This window comes from Pleurodeles waltl, chromosome 4_2 (genome assembly GCF_031143425.1).
Source record: "Pleurodeles waltl isolate 20211129_DDA chromosome 4_2, aPleWal1.hap1.20221129, whole genome shotgun sequence".
Lineage (NCBI taxonomy): Eukaryota > Metazoa > Chordata > Amphibia > Caudata > Salamandridae > Pleurodeles > Pleurodeles waltl.
In genome coordinates this window covers 512,521,186-512,542,481 of record NC_090443.1, presented here as the reverse complement: position 1 = coordinate 512,542,481, position 21,296 = coordinate 512,521,186, and the positions used below count along the sequence as shown (strand labels likewise).

The 21,296-nt window shown below is 41.8% G+C and overlaps 1 protein-coding gene across 1 annotated transcript in view; it reads left to right on the top strand.

Annotated features, from left to right (window-relative positions):
* Positions 1-21,296, top strand: part of HMCN1 (hemicentin 1) — a 1,093,576-nt gene that overhangs the window by 986,480 nt on the left and 85,800 nt on the right. Inside the window, exons 90-92 of the mRNA XM_069232006.1 lie at positions 8,965-9,135; positions 13,943-14,113; positions 17,903-18,073. Of these exons, the coding sequence (XP_069088107.1) occupies positions 8,965-9,135; positions 13,943-14,113; positions 17,903-18,073 (513 nt within the window). The remainder of the gene's footprint in view (positions 1-8,964; positions 9,136-13,942; positions 14,114-17,902; positions 18,074-21,296) is intronic.

Sequence of the window (21,296 nt, the reverse complement as noted above, 5' to 3'; positions counted from 1 at the left end):
TGTTGTGACTGCCATTTTATGTTATCGGAGAGGGTCCCCGGGGCTGAAAATAGAAATGATAAGTAGTATAAGGAATCAGGGTGGATGTACCTGACCCCAGTGGTGTTTTAGGGTCAAATTATGGGTGTAAAATGATTTTTTTCACCATGCATGATATCCTTGCATATACTCAAATATTCCACGCTATTCCAGGCTATTCGAGGACATGCTAAAAAAAGTTTTAAAAAAATTCACAAACTCAGTCATACACTAACTCACAGATCCGCTGACAGAGACAGGCCCTGTGGCCAACAACTACTGCACACAGCCATAGGCTGTGCGCAGCACAGGGTTGAGTGGTTATAAGGGCTTGGCTGCAGGGCCTGGCTGCAGGTCAGGCCCTGCAGCCAACCAGCGCAGCACGCGGCCTAAGGTTGGGTACGGCAGTGGGAGGATTCATGTATAGTAATTAAAATGACTTTACATTAAAAAAACATAGAAATTCACTGAAAAAAAACAAAGGTTACAGGACCGTTATAGTTAGGTTCTAAATTTATTCGTACAAAACCATAGAAAGTCAGCATGTATTGTTAGTTATTTCAAGTAACTATAATTCGCACCCTAAGGTAACTATAACTTGTGCCTTCACAATGCACAGCTAATTACTCCACATATTATATCATTGATGACATCTTCTATAGCATCTTTGATATTATCACTGCAACATTTGCAGGAAAGTTATTGCTAAGAAAACTGTGCATGGCAACAGTGCGAGTTATAGTTACTTGAAATAACTATAACTGCCAAATTTCTATCGGTGTGTATGAGTAACTTCAGAACATAACGTCCCTGTAACCTTTGTTTTTTTCAGTGAATATATATTTATATTTATAAATATATATATATTTATATATATTTTACAGCACCTCTGACGCAATACCGAAAGGATCACATGCACTCCAGCCGTGTTGCAAATCCCATAATTTATTTCAAGATCACACGCACCTGGTCATCAGATATAGAACCAACACCTAACGAGTTTCAGCACTCTTGGTGCCTTGTTCACAGGTGAAGAAAACCTTCATTTTCCCAACATATATCATGAAAAACAACCTCCTCTATGAGAGAAATCAACAAAGGACTACCAAAAAGAATACAATTCATTTGTATAATGGCGGCCACCTTAACATATGCTTAGTTATATATTTGCTATACATCTAAAGGGCTTTGTGTCAAATGAATAACCATCAAGGTTACCTCATAGGTATCATCATAGCACATATTATCATGTTGGTCCTACATATTCTATTCATCATAAACTCAGTCATTATTCATGATTTAATAAAATATCTAATTATGCCCTCATTGCGGATACTGGTTTCATGCTAGCTCAACATGGCAGACTCTCATTAGCCAAACTTAAGGCATGAGTAGATTATGGGCAAAATAGAGCCAATCACGTAATGTTCCACATAAACTCTTTCCCATAGTACAAAGTCTCATACCCATAATCTAATTCACATCTGTGTCCAATGTATCCCAGGCAGCAAAAATGATATACCATACCATCCTGGCCAAAATGTTCAATAATGCCTAAGTGGGTAAAAATAGTTTCCATCATTATTTCAAACATTACATTATACAATGTAAGCTCTAAAATATCAAAAACAGAAAAATAAGAGATTCTGAGCTCAAGTCTGACAAGGAAAATAGAGAACACTCCGTAGTCCTAAAAAAATGAAAATGAAACCCTGTGTTGGAGCAAAAATCTGAGAAAAAAAGGAAAAAATGAAACATTCAAACAAAACTCTAAAAACATATTGCACTTTAATTAAAAACCAGATACATTAGTACTTGGCTCTACAAAAAGAAACTAAGCGAAAGATTATTCTTGACACATGCCCGACTCATAAAAGAGGGGAGCATCCTCTGCATACCAGATGATTGTACAACTCCTTATCTGTATTGAGTCCATTAGGGATCTTGGTATTCAACTCCAATATATACCTTGACTCAAGTTGTCTCTCTCTGTGCTCCTTATAACCTCCCCTCACCTCCCCACACCCAAATGATCAATCACAAATAAACTCAGTTTTGTATTATTTCTCTTGTGGAAGTCATTAAAATGGTGTGCAACTTGGTACTGTTGATCCACATGTCTAATGGCCCTCATATGTTCTAATACCCGTTTCTTAATGGGGTGTATGGTATTTCCCACATACTTGAGGTCACAAGAGCATGTAAGGACATAAATACTTTAATCAGTGGTACAAGTAAAATTATGGGTAATCCTCATCACTCTATTAGTTAGAGGAGATACAAAATGTATCACCACCATACTGTGTTTACACGCTTTACATTTGAGGCATGGAAAAAAACTCTTCAATGTTTTGTATCCTATTGATAGGTCTCCCTACGATGTCACTCGGGCTTAGTTTGTCACCAAGGGTGGGGCCGTTCTGAATATTACACTGGGCAGGTTGCCAATGCAGTTCTGTAAACTATTCTCAATAGAGAGAATGGGCCAGTGTTTCCTCAGATAATCCAATGGATCCACTGGGGAGACCCATTGTTTCATCTATAGGTTCTCCCCTTGAGAATACCTCACAGTACATTGATTTTTTCCGACGACCATTTGTCACCTCTGTGATGTATCACATTCATGGGCTGCCTCACGTGCACCAGTATGGAAAGTGTTGCACTCAAGAGGGGTAAAATGTAATATTCCCATTCCAGTCTGTGCAGCAGTAGAGAAAGCATTGAACTGAGGAGGGGTAAAAATTACTATACCCACTCCAGTTGGTGCAACAGTAGGAAAAACTTTGGACTCAGGAGGGGTAACATTTACTATTCTCACTCCAGTCTAAGGAACAATAGGGAAAGCACTGGACTCAGCAACTGTAGGAAAAGTGTTTAACTCAGGAGAAATAACATTTCCTTTTCCAGTTCAAATCAGTCTGTGCAACAGTAGGGAAAGTGTTGGACACAGCAGGGGTAACATTTACAATTCCCACTCCAGTCTGTGCAACAGTATATAAGGTACTTCACTTCAAATAAATACCTTGTTTTAATAAAAGTATTAATTTCATGAAGTTATAAACATATTAACATAAAATTAAATATATACATAAAAAAATATTACTAATGATAATAAATTGTTATTATAATATAAGAAAAAAATTAGTCAATAATTATTTCATTAAATTCCCACACTATAGTAGCACATTACATGTATAGCTAAATTAAAAAATTATAATATTGTGCCAATTGCAAGAGGACAACACAATCAGAAATACAAGAAAGCATTTGCACAACAGAAGCCAAATGAGACTTTCTATTGGCTTTTAATCTTTCTGCCTTCAGTAGTTTGTCCGAGGACACGGTCTCCTGCTCTGGCTTACCGGGCCTCCTTAAGTACATCTTCTGATGCATAAAACGCACACCCTTTTTGCAGGTCTTGATATATAGCTTGGTGGTAAATCTAGTGGTAAAACCACGACACTATAATAATGCCGTCACAGATAGAAGTTTCTAGAGTTGAGGAGGAAAACAGTGCGTTAAAACGTAAAGAATAGCAGGTGCAAAAATCACACTTGCTAATTTTCACCATTTTCAATGGTTACTTGCATTCCTAACAGGACCTTGCTGTGGGTAACTTCATGCAGTAATGGGATATTTCCACATTTCTCATCAATGCAGAAATGTGAAGTAAACCAAATGCTGCGTACTTGTCCAAATTCCGCTCCACTCTGAGCCTGGAGTGTCAAGTTATTCCGTGGTTTATGCAAGGCAAATTTTTCCACATGACCTTTACTTAAGTGTATTTCGACTGTTTTATTTGAGTTTTTATTATATTGTAAAATACACTAACACCTGTGAGTGTGTGTGCTTATATTACAAAATAAAAGGCAATGCATGAAATGGAAGCCATGCAGAAACTGAAGTCACACCCAAATACATTCCGGTATATTGATATATTTTTAAGCTTATGTGGAAAATGATATTAAAACCAGGGGCTCACAGTGCCCTAAAAATGCCATTCACCAGTGTGTTCTATTTTTTCCAGTTCGTAAAACCACCCAGTCGCCAGGGGCATTCACTCCTCATCTACCTCCCCATCCTCAGAGATAACAGCCAACTTTGGCATCCTTTTGTTACGTCCATTTTGCTTTTTTTGTTGTCACCTTTCTTGTGCTTAGACAACATAATGCTAAATACAGATAATCCTTTTTAGGTCTGTCTACTGACAGCATGAGATATTTAATGACCTCATGTCATCAATTCAAAAAAGTAAAAAAGAACTACAGTGGGATAGTGGAGTCAGGATCAATTTTAAACCATTGGCTTTCATGTAATTGTCATTGTTTGTCATTCCTTGGATGGGCTGTCCATCGACATGGCATTTTGTTAATAGTTACATTGTCCCATTGGAGTTCCAATTAGTGTTTTGAGAAGATGCATCAAGTAGTACTTTTGGTAGATTTGCAGATGCAACATGATGTATGGATTGTAATTGAGAGCCATTGTGTATTACTGACACTACATCAGTTTAATTGCTGGTTTATGCCTTTTTTTGTTTATAAAGTGCATGTTGTTTGGATATCAGGGCCTGTCGGAAAGACACAGGGCAATTAACCAATCACCCTTGCATGTTTGTTTGTTAAACCTTGCTGTTACGATAATAGGTAGATGGATGTATTGTATTTTTGCTAAGAAAGTACAAATATGCAAACAGAGACTTTCTTACAGATGCAAAAAACTACTGGACACTTGTAAAAAGTACCTACTATGCAATATTTTACTGTATGTGCTTTTTAGGTTCATCATTTAACACAAACGTTATCTTCTTACTCGTATATACACCACTCTTCTCTGAGGGCACAGTTGAGCACTGCTAATGCAGTCTGTTCATCAAAGTGACCCTACTTCCAGCTGCCATTGTTGCCCAAGATTTTGATTTATATTTTCTTTCTAGGACAGCTGGGGGCAACATACACAAAGAGTACCAAACACTTCCAATAGCAACAATCCAAACCAATTTACTTTCCCAACGCTTAGTTGGATCCCAATGAGGGACACAGAAAAGTCCATTTATCAGAAAAAAAAACATCTCTTCATAATGAGATGAAGTAATAGACAGTGTGTAAGACAGATTAGAAGAGTGTATAATTTGGAAGGTTATGTTAAAGAGAATTTGATATGAACCAGTGGAGTGATGCCCTTATACAAAATGTGGAATAACATATCAAGAAGGAGCCCCACATTTTTTTGGATAATCAATAGATTTGAAACATACATAAAAACAGTAATGAGACTAAAAGTTAGAAGTACCGTATTCTTCTAGGACAGTTGTCGCTTGGTCTTTGCTTGAGGTGAGAATTAAAACCTGAAGTGTAGAAAGTGGGGTAAGAAAGAAAGAAGAAATAATAGACTTTCCTGCCAAGGTGTTTTGGTGGTGATTTAGGTTGCAAATAATAGGTGAACATGATACAAGGGCTCATAGTATTGTGGCTAGTTTTCTAACAGTGGCCAATTCTTGGCAGGTGCTAGTCTTTTGATAGTTTTTCTTTTTCTTGTGGCTTCTACAACTGCTGAGTCACTTTTCTATATGCTCCACCTCTTCCACCTTACTGTTCACAACGTGTGACTGGGGCACAGTGTCCAGGTCCCAAGATATATCACAATATAACCATTATCCCTTAGTAAGAGCTTAAAGTTGGTTAGACGAGTAGCCAGGCTTCTTTGAGTGTTCCCTATCGTACTAGCGTTTCCTGAGAAGGTTTTAGGTTGAGTAATTTTTTCTTGCTATAAGATTTGACTTGATTTTGAGGATCTCTGAGCCACTTGAGGTCTTGAATTTTTTGATAATTATATGGGTGAAGTCAACAGCCTGCTTTTGTAAGGCAAAACATTATTTGTATTGTCAAATGTGACAAGTTTAGGGTGATGTTACTCATTACCCTTTCCAATTCCACTGACCTTAGGTTGTAACAACTAGATTGATATCTTGAGATAAGCCTCCTTGTCAGAAATCACCTGTTCTTTTTGATGTTTCAGGTTGTTAAAATGATGTCCTTATTATGTTTTAATTAATCCAAACACCAACCAGACTGATATGTGTGGACATCTGTATAACATTCTGCCCCTTTCATTCTCCAGTGCCCATCCAACCACGTCAAGGATGTTATAACTTGCAAGGTCATACGTTTTCTGAAGACCTTTTTATTTATTTCTGAACAAGCATTTAAATATTAAACATCAGACAAAGAGCCTACAGTATGCCCCCACACAGTCATACTTCAGTTACAACATTGTGTTGAAGGTCACATGGTAAAGGTGAAACTCTGCCTCCCCCGATGACGCCCAGAGCAAAAAATGAGAACGAATTACATTGCTTAAGACAAAGTGTGAATAATATTGCTCGCAAAAATAAAATCCTGCTTCTTAGCAATTTGGTTGGCTAAATCCTGAAACAACATCTTTCCTTAAAAAGTAATGTCAATATAGCATTTTGTTTCCTAGCTGTGTTTAGGACATAAGCTCACAGCAGATCACAAAGATTGTATAGTTGTGTTTCTACTTGTTACATAAATGGGAGGAGATCCACCTATCCATCTTATCTTCAAGCTCTCCTTCCTACTTTCCAATGGTCGAGGGCGTACAGTTGCTAAAGGTCTCCTTCTCCACCGGGTCCTGTCCAGAGGGTTTTGGTGGGTTGTTCACAATGCCTCAACTCAGCTCCTATCCTCTATTGGTTTGTGCTAGGGTGAATTTGCCACCACTGTTGTTCAAGGTGGCAGTAAACTGCAATTAGTAAGAAGGCACTGCTGAAGCAGCATTCTTGTCTTTGTTAGCCTGCCCGACCAGAGTTGCCATGTGGATAAACCTGAACTGGTTCAGCTACATTACAATAGGTTAGATCATATGATTAGGTTTTTTGACAGCCTTTGGAATTTGTGATATTGTGCTGATAACTAACGAGGTTCAGGTTCACTCAAGTAATCAATGTGTACATCCAAAGAAACCTGTTTGATCGTAGTCTAAATATGCTGTTTCAAATTGCAGTTGTTTGGCTGGCAGGATATTTTTATCTTCAGGTACCGCAATGATGAGCTCACTGTTGTCCCCAAAGCAACTTTTCTCACTGATGTTTACATTTATTTTTGCACTTGAGCATTTTCATATCTGTTAAAGAGAGTTAGACATATGGTGAGGCTACAGTTAGCACAAGACACAGCTGCTTTGAGATGGAAAACATATCTTCTTTCGTAATCTGCTTACTGGATCCTCTTCATGTTCCTAAGGCTTCTCCTTCCTTCACACTGGAATTTTTCGCAATAGCTGGAGCAATAATATGAAACTCCCTTTCTCTGGAAATCATACATAACCTGTGATCAACATCACGTAAAACTTGAATAGACATTTTTGTTTTATCTGACTTTTTTCTAGCCTTACAATTCATGCTTTTGTTCCCTAGCTGTGATTGTCATTATAGTTTTGGTAATTATTCCAAAACCTCCATTATACTAATTTGTGTGTTTGCTAGCTATCGTATTCCATTTTCTTCTGCCTGCCATATTGTGTTTTTTGGGCAGTTTTGAAATCGCCAGGATGCCCTAACTTCTTGTGGAGCTTAAGAGGTAGGTACTTCTAGTGGTTGATCCTTGATATTTAGAAAGCATCACCTTTTTATGAGCTAACAAGGTGTCCCACGACTTACAGTTTTTTTTAGTCTGCACACTTTTAACTCACTGCATGTGCTCATTATGTTAACAGTAAATCAGGGTAATTCCACTGTAGCTGGTAGACCTGTTGCTGATATAATCCTACTTTTGTGCTGAATCCACATTGAGGGGGTCATTATGATTTTGGCATACGGAAAATGCCGTCCGCCAAACTCCCGCTGTCAGGTTGCTGCCAGTAGGACCGCCTTCCAGAGGGCCCATAAATAGTTTCCTGCTGGCCCAGCGGGATACAACCCACAACATAACATTGACGCCGACTCATAATTGAGCCAGTGGCAATGCTGCAGTGCGTAGGGTGCACCAGCACCCTTGACGCTGTTCACTGTCTGCAAAGCAGACAGTTAGAACAACGGGGCATGGGCCCCACTGGGGCCCTCTGCTCTCCATCCCCACCAGCCTTTACATGGCAGTGCTACTGCCATTTAAAAGCTGGTGGAGTGGGGGGTCCCACCGCCATGGAGGATTAGGACTGCCAGCACCACCACTCCCTCCTTTGGAGGTAAACTGGCGGTGCTGGCGGTCTGATCATGGCGCAACCACCACGGTCATAATGTGGCAGTCAGACCGCCGCCACAGCGGTCGGAACACCACCTGGCAGCGATCAGACCACAACCACGACCCTGGCGGTCTAAAGACCACCAGGGTCATAATGAAGCCCTAGGTCTTGTAGGTTTTGTTTGACTTTTTCCAAATCCCTCCTGAACCCAGAAATGCTCACCCTAGTGTCAGGTATCCTCCTGCCTGGTGCCTGCTACTGTAGCAAAGAATATAAATGTTTTTGTTGCATCTGCAATGCACAAACAACTTATCAGGGTGTGGGAATTTATTCTGGAAGTCAGCAAGTTTGTAAATTTACACCCTGGAAACTACTCTTAAGCAAGTCCCAGAATCACACAACATGGTAAACAAAGAGTGAAATGAATCTTTTAGTAAAACTCCACAGGTGAGATTTTGTTTGGCTATTAGGTATGAAAGGCCTTTCACTCTGAAACACTTTTCTTGTGCTATTTTTCTCTGCATGGGTATGTTAGAAACCAAAGCTCATTGACTGGGCCGAGTAGTATAGAATATACAGATGAGATCCTCAGCAGAAGCAAGGGGAAGTAAATCTATTTTTCATAAGTGTGAATTGTAAATTTCTTTGTCAGAAATATGGAACAACTATTTAAAAATGTACTGTGTGTGAAGGCAGACTTTATGAGCATGTAAGATCAAAACTATTCCTTTTCTGGTTTTCCAGTGAACGGCATCTGGTCAACATGGATGCCATGGGGAAGCTGTAGTCAGACCTGTGGCAAAGGTACCCAAACCAGACTGAGGCTATGCAATAACCCCCCACCATCATTTGACGGTTCACCCTGTGATGGACCTGATACACAAATGCAAATGTGTAATCAAAGGCTTTGTCCGGGTAAGGATGCATGTGTTCTTTGCTTATATACATTTAAACATCTCTTGTTCTTTTAGATAGATTGATGAGGACCATCACAATACCAGTTTAAGCTAATTTATGTAGCATAAAACATCAAACCTTGGTATGCTCTTGAAATCCAACATATTGCTTGAATCTTGAATTCAAACACAACTACAACTGCTAAACTGCGACAACAGAACATTCACAAGAGCCTTGCATATCTTCCTTTATATACTGCAAAAGCTCTTATCATTAGCATTATCACAACGACCAAGAATGAGACCGCAATAGGCTTATAGTCGCCATTCTTTAATTTTAGCCACTTGATAAAGTTATTAATATTGACACATAAATTGTTTTTCAGTTATCCTCATGCATTCCCACCTCTTCATAGTCCTCTACAAATTTGTAATTTTAGTATATAAGGGGATTTATACTGCTCAATAAAATGTCACATAGTTTACATTAAAAGAAAAAAATCACATGCAGGTGCTTTTTGGGAAAAAACCTCAGCAAACAATTGTTAGTTTGAACTTTTTTTTGCACAAAAAGCGTTATAATGGCAAAATTTGTTGCAAACAATCAGTTGTCTTTATGTCCTTTCCACTCTGGTGATAGAAATAAATGTTTTACACTTCATACAGTTCATTTGATTTACTGATGACTTAAAAAAACAGCAGTTCACTGACACCAATGCAGTGTATTTGTTTCTGAGATCAGTAACACTTCATCATACCCTGCAGGACCAGCCACACCAGAGGCTGGATAGTCTGAGTCCTTGCTCTTCCACAAGGTCCCAGAAATAATGCTGGCAGTTCTGATAGAGCACTAAAATGACAAACCAGTTTACCATCCACAAGGTAATTCAGACATGGTTTTCAGTTTTTATTAGAGGAGCTCAGTAAGTCTAATAAAAGGTGCCTAATAATAGAGAATGTTCAGCAGAAGATAGAAATGAAAGGTAGAAACTTTGCCGCATAGCGGTGTCAACCCCTTGCAAAGAGAAAAAGTACCCCACTTTTCATCTCTAGTTAACCCAATCTTCTTCTTGGTATCTTCACCTTTCATATCTGTGCCAGGATTCAGCCTTCTTCAGGTTCGCACTGCTTTTTTGCACAAAACGCTATCAGATAGTTACTTTGCTGCTAGAAATATTGTACTTTGTCACATGAGTGTTTTTTTTATCATTTTAAAATCTGTTTTATGTACCAGGTGGGGGTAAGAGTTAAAGGCTGTTTTTTTACCCAGGGCGGGGATCTTCGCTGTGTAGAGTGCCAATGTCCTGTTGTAGACACTGGAGTGGCCATTTTGGTTAGCCCTCTAGTTGTCAAGTCTCGCTGGGTTATTTAATGATCATTGGGGCACAGGAACACAAAGAGCATGCCACTGGTGCATGGCTTGCGTGCCAAAGGGGCGCTGAAGGGAAGCCGGTATGCGCTCATCCACGTCCGCCCTGGGTCAGGGGCCAGGACCCATGGCCGTACTTTGAGAAAACGAGTATGTTTCTATAGATAAGAGTTGCGACAACTTAAAAAGCCTGTTGGCAGGACCTGCTACCATATACCTGAGTAATGTTCATCTTACATATGGGGAGTGTAATCTCGATGTGGGGAATCTGAAACTGCTTGATTGCGGGCCCAGGTTAAAGAGAAGAAACGTAAATTGCAAAAAACGGCAGATGTATCTGCTTGATTGCAAATCCCTTCCTAGATACAGCTCTGAGTTGTTCCTGTTCACATTTCTGGAAGATAAGAAAGCCAGAGGTGTTGTTTCTTAGAGAGACAAGACTCAGAGAGAATGATATGCCTGCTGCTGAGAAGACCCTACTTCTGAGTTACGCAAATGCTAGATGTGACCATGAGCAGAAAATGGGTTTGGGGGGGGGTAGCCATAATCTGTAGCAATGAGATGCCATGGAAATGCGGCCCCATCTGTATCCTAGGGAGTGAAAGTTTGCTTTCTTCAACCGCCCTCTCTGCTACCTTTATGAATTCAAGCATATTAGTATACCGCCCATCCGGCTCAGCTAACCAGTTTATTCAGGCTCTCCCTGATATTGTGGCAGAACACAGACAGTTGAAGGTGAATTTTACTTACTTGACCCCATTTTCACAAACATATCTGAAATAGTCACTAGTTATCCTATTCCTATATATTGGTCAGATCATAAAATTGTGCCCTTTCTTGTGTGTAGAACAGGGAGTAGTGCCAATATGTCCCAACAACTTAGGTTAAGTCATTGCTGGTCAAAAATGTATTCAGTATCTTGGGAAAGGGTGCTTGTAAATTCTTTCTCCAAAATAGAAGGGGATATTATTGAAAGGTACACTAGGTTTGAGGGCTGGCAGCTAAATGCCCTGAACAACCTTGTACCTCTGAGGCTACAGAAGGCTAGACGTCCCTGGGGTCATGCCCCTTGGTTCTCATCGAAGCTAGTGGAACAAAAAAATGAATATAAAAAGCTGGAATGCATATGGAGAAAAAACTATGATGAAGTCAGCAAGCAACATTACAAGAAAGCAGTTAAAAGATATCATTGGGCAATTATATAAGATAGGGTTACTTATTTTAGCTCTAAAATAAACAATGGGCCAAACTTGCCTAAAGAGCTATTCAAGCTGGTGAACTATTTGATGAAGCTGGGCAGGAGTCAGTCTACCCCCCCCTCCTTCTGAGGCTCGCTGTAATATGTTTGTCAACTATCTCCTAGAAAATGTTGATAGAATACTTGTGGACTGTAGAATTATCAAGCTCCCCCATATGCCTTAAATAAATAGTGTGGTTAAGGAAAATTGACAGCCCTCCCAGAAATTAATAAGGATGCCAGGGAAGAGATCTTAAATCAGTCAAATCAGGGTCACCGCAGGGACCAGCTCCCCATGATATAATGATGAAAGGGGGAAATACAATCCTGTCTATTTTGAGAGACATATTTAACTATTCTTTGGAGTGTGTGAGTGCCCCAAAAGCATGAAAGCATGCTATTGTGAGACCCATGTTAAAAAAAAACCTCTGCCAATCCATAACGAGTAAGGAATTGTAGGCCTATTTCCCTTCTTTGTGAATAATCATTTTTCCTCATTTCTTGAGACGTGTGGCATCTTGCATCCATCTAAAACAGGATTTAGACCTGGACGCAGTACAGAAATCACTTTGCTAGCAGCCACTGAAGAATTAAGATAAATTCTGGATCACAGTGGTTCAGTGGCACTGATCTTACTAGATTTGAACACATCCCTTGACATATCCTGTTTTGGTTCAAAGATTAGAGGAGACTGGAATATCCAGTGGTGCTCAAATGTCTCAGAAACAGAAGTTTCCAAGCTTGTGAAGAGTCCCTGCTGTCAGTAACTCACTCCTTAAAATTTGCAGTTCCTCAAGGGTCTTCATTAAGTCCCACTTTATATACGTTCTATCTCTGGGGGAGCTTGTTTGAGCTCATGCCCTTTTACTTGTGTCTTACGCAGACGACACACAGATTATCATCTCCCTTACCCCTCATCAAGGAAAGTCTGTAACCAGTGTAGTGCCTGTTAAAAACAAGTAACAGACTAGATGTCTGCTACAAGCCTAACATTAAATAGGGAAACAACAGAATTGCTGGTGGTTGGCAATAACCCTCGTCGCCAGTTGGCATTGGGTTGGCCTGATAATCTTGGCGCCCAGCCGCTCCTAAATCAGAGTTTAAGAGGTAAGGATTTTGGATTGACAACAAACTTTCATTGGAGTTCCAGGTCAGGATATTGGCATCAAGCTGCTTTGGTCTACTTAGGATACTGACAAAACTGCTAAAATGGCTGCCGGAATCCTCACAGAGATTTGTAGTGCAGGGGTTGGTAATATCACATTTTGGTTACGGAAACTTCCTGTATCTGGGGAGTTCCAAATCTGTGGTGAAAAAGCTTCAAGTGATTTAAGATATGGCAGCTCAGATTCTGCTAAAAATTCCTAAGCATCAGTTGGTTACATCGGCCTGCGTGCCGCAGCATTGACTCCCAGTGCATAAGAGAATTCAATGTAAAAACCCCTGTCTAGCTGATCAGGCAAAGTATAAGAAGGGTCCACAGCTGATAAATGAGTGTTTAGTCTCTACAGCCCTTGGAGAACATTGCACTCCACTGATCAAAGGTTGCTTGCGTCCGCCAGTATCAAGAAGGCAAGGTGCAGGGGACACTCATTTGCCTTCTTAACTCCCAAGTTCTGAAATGTTTTTCTGGTGGAGCTAAGAAAGAACGAGTTGTAATTGAGTTTTAGAAAATGCTTTAAGACCTTTCTTTTTAGTTAGTTTTGTTGTGCACAGTACTTTGCGGCCGATGTTGTGTACTTTAGGTAGCCATGCGTTTTGGAAATCTAATAGAATAGAGGTCTCTGAAGTTCTAAAATAAATTAAGATGTATCTGCTGAATAGCTGCCATTTGACAAGAGTCACCATTTAATTATTTTAAACCTGCATAGCTATCAGTGTGGTATCATGAATTTCACTGGCATAATAGCCAGTTAAACCATTAATGTGACATAGCTTAACAGAAAAAAATTAAAGGAGACAAAGAAAATGTACAGACACTATAATTGAAGCAATATGTTGTAAGGTATTGGCTGGAATTCAGTATACACATTATTTCATGTTCTTCCCCTGCCCCCTGTGATTATTGCAACTTATCCTCAGTATAGAAACCATCAATAGGGTTCACTGGTGATGTGTCTGATTCCTTGATTTAGGGATTTAGGGTTTCATGTCAAGCTACTCAGTCTCACTGGTTTGAATGGGCGATCTAACTGCATTGTTTGTTTTTACTTTCACAAGTGGATGGGAAATGGGCAACGTGGAACAGCTGGAGTGCTTGCAGTGTATCTTGTGGAGGAGGTGCACGGCAGAGGAGACGAGAATGCTCTGATCCTGCTCCACAATATGGAGGACACAAATGTGAAGGCAATGATGTGCAAATGGACTTTTGCAATAGTGATCCATGTCCAGGTAAGTGACTAATGTTGGGGTCAACCATGTAATGCCTAGTAGTGATAAAAAACTAAAAGCTCACAAAGAACTGCTTAACAGGGATGTTGGAAAATGGATTATTGGTAAGGGCAGGTAAGTACCTACACTTAGCAATAGGCCACTAATCTCTACTTAGGTCCAGTTAGGTCTCAATAAATTAAACCCAGCTCAGCCCTTGGTACCTTGGCAACAAGCGACAAGGCTTAACTTAGGAGACATATGTGTAAAGCATTTAAAAATCACAAAACAATAAATAAGTAAAACAAAAAACACAATAAAAATCCAACACCAATTTATAACAATAGATTATATTTTTATCTTTAAAATGACACCAAAAAGATTAAAATCGGATAAGGGCAATCGGACATATGAGATTTTAAAGAATGAATGCTTTTTAGCGCATAGAAATGAATAGCACCAATCTGGTCATCTGGTCGCACCTCGACCGGGTCCAAAGTCAAAGATTAAGGCCGACCGTGATGGAGCCCTGCTCGGCTACAACCCGCGGGACGCCTCGGTCAAAAGTTTACCTTCGGATTTAGGGGATTTTTACAATTTTGGAGGAGGTGTTAATCCGTCCCAAAAGTGACGGATATACCACCAGCCGTATTACGAGTTCCATAGGATATAATGGACTCGTAATACGGCTGGTGGTATATCCGTCACTTTACCGTCACTTTTGGGATGGATTAACACCTCCTCCAAAGTTGTAATAACCCCCTTAGTCAATTTCTTGAAGATTTTCTTCATCAGGACCAAGACGCCAGTCCAATCCGACCTCCTGGAACTCTTCGCAGGAGCCCTCGGTCGAGATTTTTACCTTCGGACTTAGTCGTTTTTTCAAGGTGAAAATCCTTCAACCGGGGCAAATCTGTTTCTTGATCCGACGTCCCTGGAGCCCTCTTCGGATACACTGCTTTGGAGGTCCCAGTCAACTTTCTACGTTCAGACTTAGGGGGTCATTCTAACCCTGGCGGTCCGAGACCGCCAGGGCTAAAATGACGGAAGCACCGCCAACAGGCTGGCGGTGCTTCCCTGCCCATTCTGACCGCAGCGGTAAAGCCGCGGTCAGAAAACCTGGTCCGGCGGTTTCCCGCCGGATTTCCCCCGGCTGGGCAAATCCTCCATGGCGGCGCAGCGGTTTACACCGCCAGGAAGAAGCTGGCGGTAACGGGCGTCTAGGGGCCCCCTAACAGGGCCCCAGCCTGCTTTTCACTGTCTGCCTAGCAGACAGTGAAAAGCGCGACGGGTGCAACTGCACCCGTCGCACACCTGCAACACCGCCGGCTCCATTCGGAGCCGGCTTCAGTGTTGCAGGCCCCCTTCCCGCTGGCAATGTTAGTGCCCGCCGGCAGGCGGGAAGGTCGGAATGGCACCAGCGGTCTTTTGACCGCGGTGCGGCCAAATGGCCGTTCCCGCCAGGCGGGCGGCATCCGCCTCCCTCCGGGGTCAGAATGACCCCCTTAGTCACTTAGTCGGAGGTTTTCTTCACCTAGACGAACCTGCAAGTCAGGCCGGGTCACGGTTGAGGCAAGCCGGCTAGAGTTGCTGTGGCGGGTTGGTCCCTTTATAGAGCTTTTTTCCGAAAGTTCCCCAAACTTCTGGATCTTCTTCCATATGTTCTTTTGAGGTCCACAGCTCACCCCAAGGTTCCAGAAGCTCTGAGATGCTCCTTGGGGGGTGCGGACTACAACTCCCAGAATGCACCTGGCGCAAACTCCAATTTGGCCACTGGCCAGTGGCCAGCTGGTCAGTTTCTTCAGTAGTTTGTGCAGGGGACTCTGGTTAGCAATTTTTCACCTGTGGCAAACAGAGAGTCCCTCCTTGAACCAGTTGAAGCCAGGCAAAGTCCTTCTTGTGGTGGAGCCCAAGTATGCAGCTGGTGCAGTCTTCCAGAGTGCAGTGTCCAGGTGCAGGTCAGGGGTCCAGCAGGGCAGTCCTTCTTCTCCTGTAGTTCTTCCTTTTTGAATCTGGTAGGGATCTGAGGTATGGGTGCAGGTCTGCCAGTTTTATCCTTGATCCTGGGTGAAAAACAGGGGAGTCCTGGTTCTCCAATAAGGTGCAGGGTCCTTCCCCCTGTGATGACCACTTCCTAGGAAGCGTGGCAAAAATCAACCCCAGGGAGCAACATTCCTCAAAAATCCATCATGGCTGAAACTGATTTTTGAAGGTTACATCTGGGTGAGCCCACCCACTGTGTGGCTAAAAATCTTAAACACACCCTTGCCTGCCCTCTCCTAATCTCATCAAGAGGGCACCTAATTTTCTGGGATTGCAGGATGTGAGGGAGATGCTGGGCTACTCCAGATGCCCTTCCCTGCCTTTGAAGACCAGTTTGGCAGCCCTTCCTGCTTCTTCATCTGCTGAGGGAAGTTCTCCTCCCATAGGCACATCTCTTTGTGTTCAGCCCAGGCTACTTCACACCTCATCAGGCCGCCTGGCCAAGCTGCCAGAGGCTGGCCTATCAGAGCAGAGCACTACAGGGCTGAAGTTGGCAACTTTTTAGGTAGAGTTTAAAAATCTTTACCTGAACAAGTTAGATCAAATCCAACAATTGTAAGTTGTTGGATTTATTATAACAATTAATTTGATAACAAACTTGAGGTATCTGACACTTAAGGGGACTTTATAAATTAAAATAAAGTCTCCCCATTCTAGCCTATGGAGGCCATTCACTACAATGAAGGAAAACTAATTTGGCTGTTTTACCTCACCAGGGCTTATAAAACCATTTTCATAAGGTCCCTGCTTATAGTTACATGGCACCCAACCCAGGGGCACATAGGGCACACCTTAGGGGTGACGTATATGTAAAAATAAGGTAGTTTAAGACTTTAGAAGTATTTTTAATTCCAAAGTCTAATTTGCATATAACTTTAATGTAAAACCATCCAGCAAGGCAAGCCTGCCTTTAAAATGACCCCAGGTACCTCAGCAATGCATATCATATGTGTACTATCTATGCTGGGGTCCCTAAACCTACATGCCCTACCATATACTAGGGACTTATAGGTAGGTTGACACAGCCAATTATAATTAGCCTAATGTGCATACTTATTATACAGAGCACAAGCCCTGGGATTGGTTAGCAGTACCCTGGGCACCATCAGAGGCAGGAAAACGCCAGCAAAAAGTGAAAAATGTGGACAAAAAGTTAGGGGGCCTCTGCAATCAGTCCTGTTTTCTCACAAGGGGCCTTGGTGAGAATGTTTTGGAGGAGTTCGCAAATGCATCTCCAAATGATGTAGAACGGGCTAGTAGATGGAAGAAGAGAAGTAGAAACAGAGATTGCAACACTTTGCAACAGGGCCAATTTTAGTATGCCTGTAAGCACGTATAGAAAATTCACAATGCACGTATTTGAATATTTGTGCTCACATTTTACTTTTAAATGCCATTCACTAGCCTTATTCTTGTTTCTTAAATTAGGACCATATAACCTAAAGCCACTTGTGTGATAGACAGACCTAGGTCTCAGTATTGACTAAAGTCTAAAGAGTTGGAAAGGTTGATGTTTCTCTAATCATTGTGGTTACAGTGGCTTTGGTGAACGTAAAGGATGCAGTGAGGGGAAAAACATGAGTATCAGCTTATGCAATGTCTAAAAAATGTGACTGGACGAGGAGTAAAAATGCTTACAAATTCATAATGAGATCCATATATTTTTAACTACATTTTTCATACAGATTTTATTCCCCATCTCATTAATACTTGTGTGCTTCTCAATAACAGTTAGAGTTCTGAAAACTTTTTCTCAATCATTTGCAGTTCATGGTAACTGGGGCCCTTGGATTGCCTGGGGTTCTTGCAGCCGAACCTGCAATGGTGGACAGATGAGGCGATACCGTACTTGTGACAACCCTCGCCCAGCCAGTGGTGGCAGAGCATGCACGGGTGCGGACACCCAGATACAGAGGTGCAATGTTGAACTGTGTCCTGGTAAGCTTATTGTGGCCAATGTGCGTCTTTTCTTCTGTGGCTATAGCTATGCACAGCTATAAGACAGTGTTCAGGAAGGAGACAAAAGGGTGGTTTTACCGAAAAGGCCCTTCTCATTCAGAACAGCAGACTGCAGACCCTCTTTATCTCCTCCATTCATCAAGTGGCAGTGCCATAGGAAGAACCTAATTGAAATTCTTTAGTCTCCTTTGTCATCACTTCACTGTCTAGGCATCCTCCCTCCTGCATCCTGATACACTTCCACTGTCTGGGGCAATAACATCTCCCCCAACTTGTGCATAGGAACAGCCTTGGGATGTTCAAAATAGAACCTGCATGCCTTCATCACTCTGATTCGCTTATAAAAACTATGCAAATACTACAATAGTCACAAACAAACATGCACAACATACACTTGGATGCGATTAAGTGACAAAACAGGGTATAAAACTGACTGTGCATTACCAAGACACTCAGCCAGTGCCACATGACTATTTTTTAGTGAGTGAAAAAAACTTGAATTTAAGGAATAGCGAGGGAATTCTTTAAATTAGGCCTTTGTTCTGTACTTGCTCCCCTTGTGCAGCATACAGAGCACATACCAAGGTGGGGGTACTCTAGATTATGTTTAAAATCCTAGGTCCTAGGCTTGGTGCACAGCAGGCTAGGACTCGTAATGTTTAAATGATGTGTACACACTTAGGGGGTCATTCCGACCCCGGTGGGCGGCGGGCACCGCCCGCCGGGCAGAGACCGAACCGCGGTCAAATGACCGCGGCGGTCATTCTGACTTTCCAGCTGGGAGGGCGGGCGACCGCCAAAAGGCCGCCCGCCCGCCCAGCGGGAAAGCCCCAGCAACGATGAAGCCGGCTCCGAATGGAGCCGGCGGAGTTGCTGGTGTGCGACGGGTGCAGTGGCACCCGTCGCAATTTTCAGTGTCTGATTTGCAGACACTGAAAATCAGAATGGGGCCCCCAGGGGCCCCACGACACCCGTTCCCGCCAGCCTCTTCCTGGCGGAGTAAACCGCCAGGAACAGGCTGGCGGGAAGGGGGTCGGAATCCCCATGGCGGCGCTGCTTCCAGCGCCGCCCTGGAGTATTCCCTGGGGCAGGGGAAAACCGGCGGGAAACCGCCGGTTCCCCTTTTCTGACCGCGGCTTTACCGCTGCGGTGAGAATTGCCCCAGAAGCACCGCCAGCCTGTTGGCGGGGCTTCCTCCGTCTAAGCGTTTAAGCTGTCTGCCCCAGCTATGAAGCATTATGCATAACGTTTCATTTCTTTCTACAGCTTACATTCTCCAGTTGTTGGCTGTCCCTGTAAGCCGTCTCCCATGATACTCTAAAAACCCTGCATAAAAACGTACTTTCTATCTTGAGAGTGACCCTCTTCTTTCTTTCCACCCTCTGCATACCTTTTATTTCAGAGTATAGCCTCCTCTCAGTCACACATCTGTCTGCCGTAGTCCTACCTATTGTAGTTCTGCTATTGGCTGACACCTTATTCAAGAAATCACAACCTCTCCTCTTTAAAATCCTATTCCTGTAAACTTACATTTATCTAACCCCTATCAGTCTCACCACCATTCACCTGAAACCACATAGCTCCCCCTAATAATAACACCTACTTGGTGTTAATATATCACAAAGTAACTGGAGTAAATGTATGTTTTTTTTTCTTCTTGAAAGCACTTGACTAATCACAATAACCAACAATAACCACTAAAATTGGGTTCTGGATGAGACTGCTTCTTGACATAAAGTGCTTCAATGCCTCGTCAGGGGTAGTAAATGCTATATGAATCCTATTAGAATTACAATATTAATAGCATAGACTGTGGCAATTTAACTTTAACCACATGATTAAATAACTCAAAAAGTCTCCTGTTTTGTAGTGCTGTAGTTATTTTTTAGAAGGTCTGAGTCAAGTATGTGAACTGGTTTCTTCACAGTTGTTCTTTCTATTCACGTTTGGCAAAGCCAGTGCGGTCCTTAAATCAAGTCCAAGTCACACACTGTCCCCTCAGTCTGAAAACATTAAATCTTAGTCTTTGGGTGACTTTCCTGAGGTAGGATATTAAAAACATAAATCACGTTTTGATCACTTTTATGTGAGGACAAGAAAACCATTGAAGGCGCTGGTTCTTATTGCACACCCACTGGTCCAACAATCACTCCATCAGATACCATTCGAATATTTAATTCAAAATTATTTACAGCACAAATGTATAGTTGGAAGGGGTGATTTTAAGACATATCAAAGCCTTATGCTTTTATGACAAAAAAGATATAGAATTTACAACTTATAAATAATATGTTACCTAAAGGTCTGTGTAAATAGAATAATTTCCACAATGTGTTTGTCATGAGCCCAAATACCTGAAAACCAAGTGTTCCCACATTATTTAATCGTAGGTATTGTTTTTAGTCTTAAAGCGTGCATTTGTCCACTAGGCATTGCACATTTTGTATACATGAAACTCATTGTGGTTTCAGACATTTGACATATACACCCTCTCCCTCCTCTGGTAGATGTGCAATTGAAAACCCTGCTCTGGGTCATGAGTTATCACTAGTGATAGTAAAACATCAGTTGGCAATCAATGGATAGTCACAGGCTGTTCCTTTTTCATTGTAGGGCCCAGGATAGACTTGTGACTAGGTCTATGTGGAACTCATATATTTTCCAACAGATCACACATGCCGTAACAATCCTTTCCTGAGCCTCCCTTTGCATATTTTTCCCTAAACCCTAGAAATGCATCCTTGCATTACAAGCCTATGGTGGCTGAAGGCCCATGAGGAAAAAGGAGGAAAAGGCAGAGATGTTCTTCCTTTACACCAAAATATTCTTTGCTTATTGCCTCCCGTGAGCACCATGTTGCCAGACCTCCATCAAGTGCTGGGGTAGTGTTTCCCACTCCTAAACAAAGGCTCTGACCAGAGTGCCCCATCCCAGAAATGTGCATAAGGAACACTGCTCAAGTAACAGAACCAGTAATAGTGGGCCAAGTTTCAAATAATTTTCACTACTGCCCAAAGTTTAAGGAGGGTATCATGGCATTGAGACGCAGAATGTTGGAGGTCTTATGCATAACTGCAAATATCCAAAGAGTCGATCTTACATGAGAAGGCTCACTGGTTGTCACAGGCAGAAACACCACCAACAACTAAAGTAATTCTGGAATAACTTACAATGCTGGTTGAATATTGATGGAAGCTCTCAG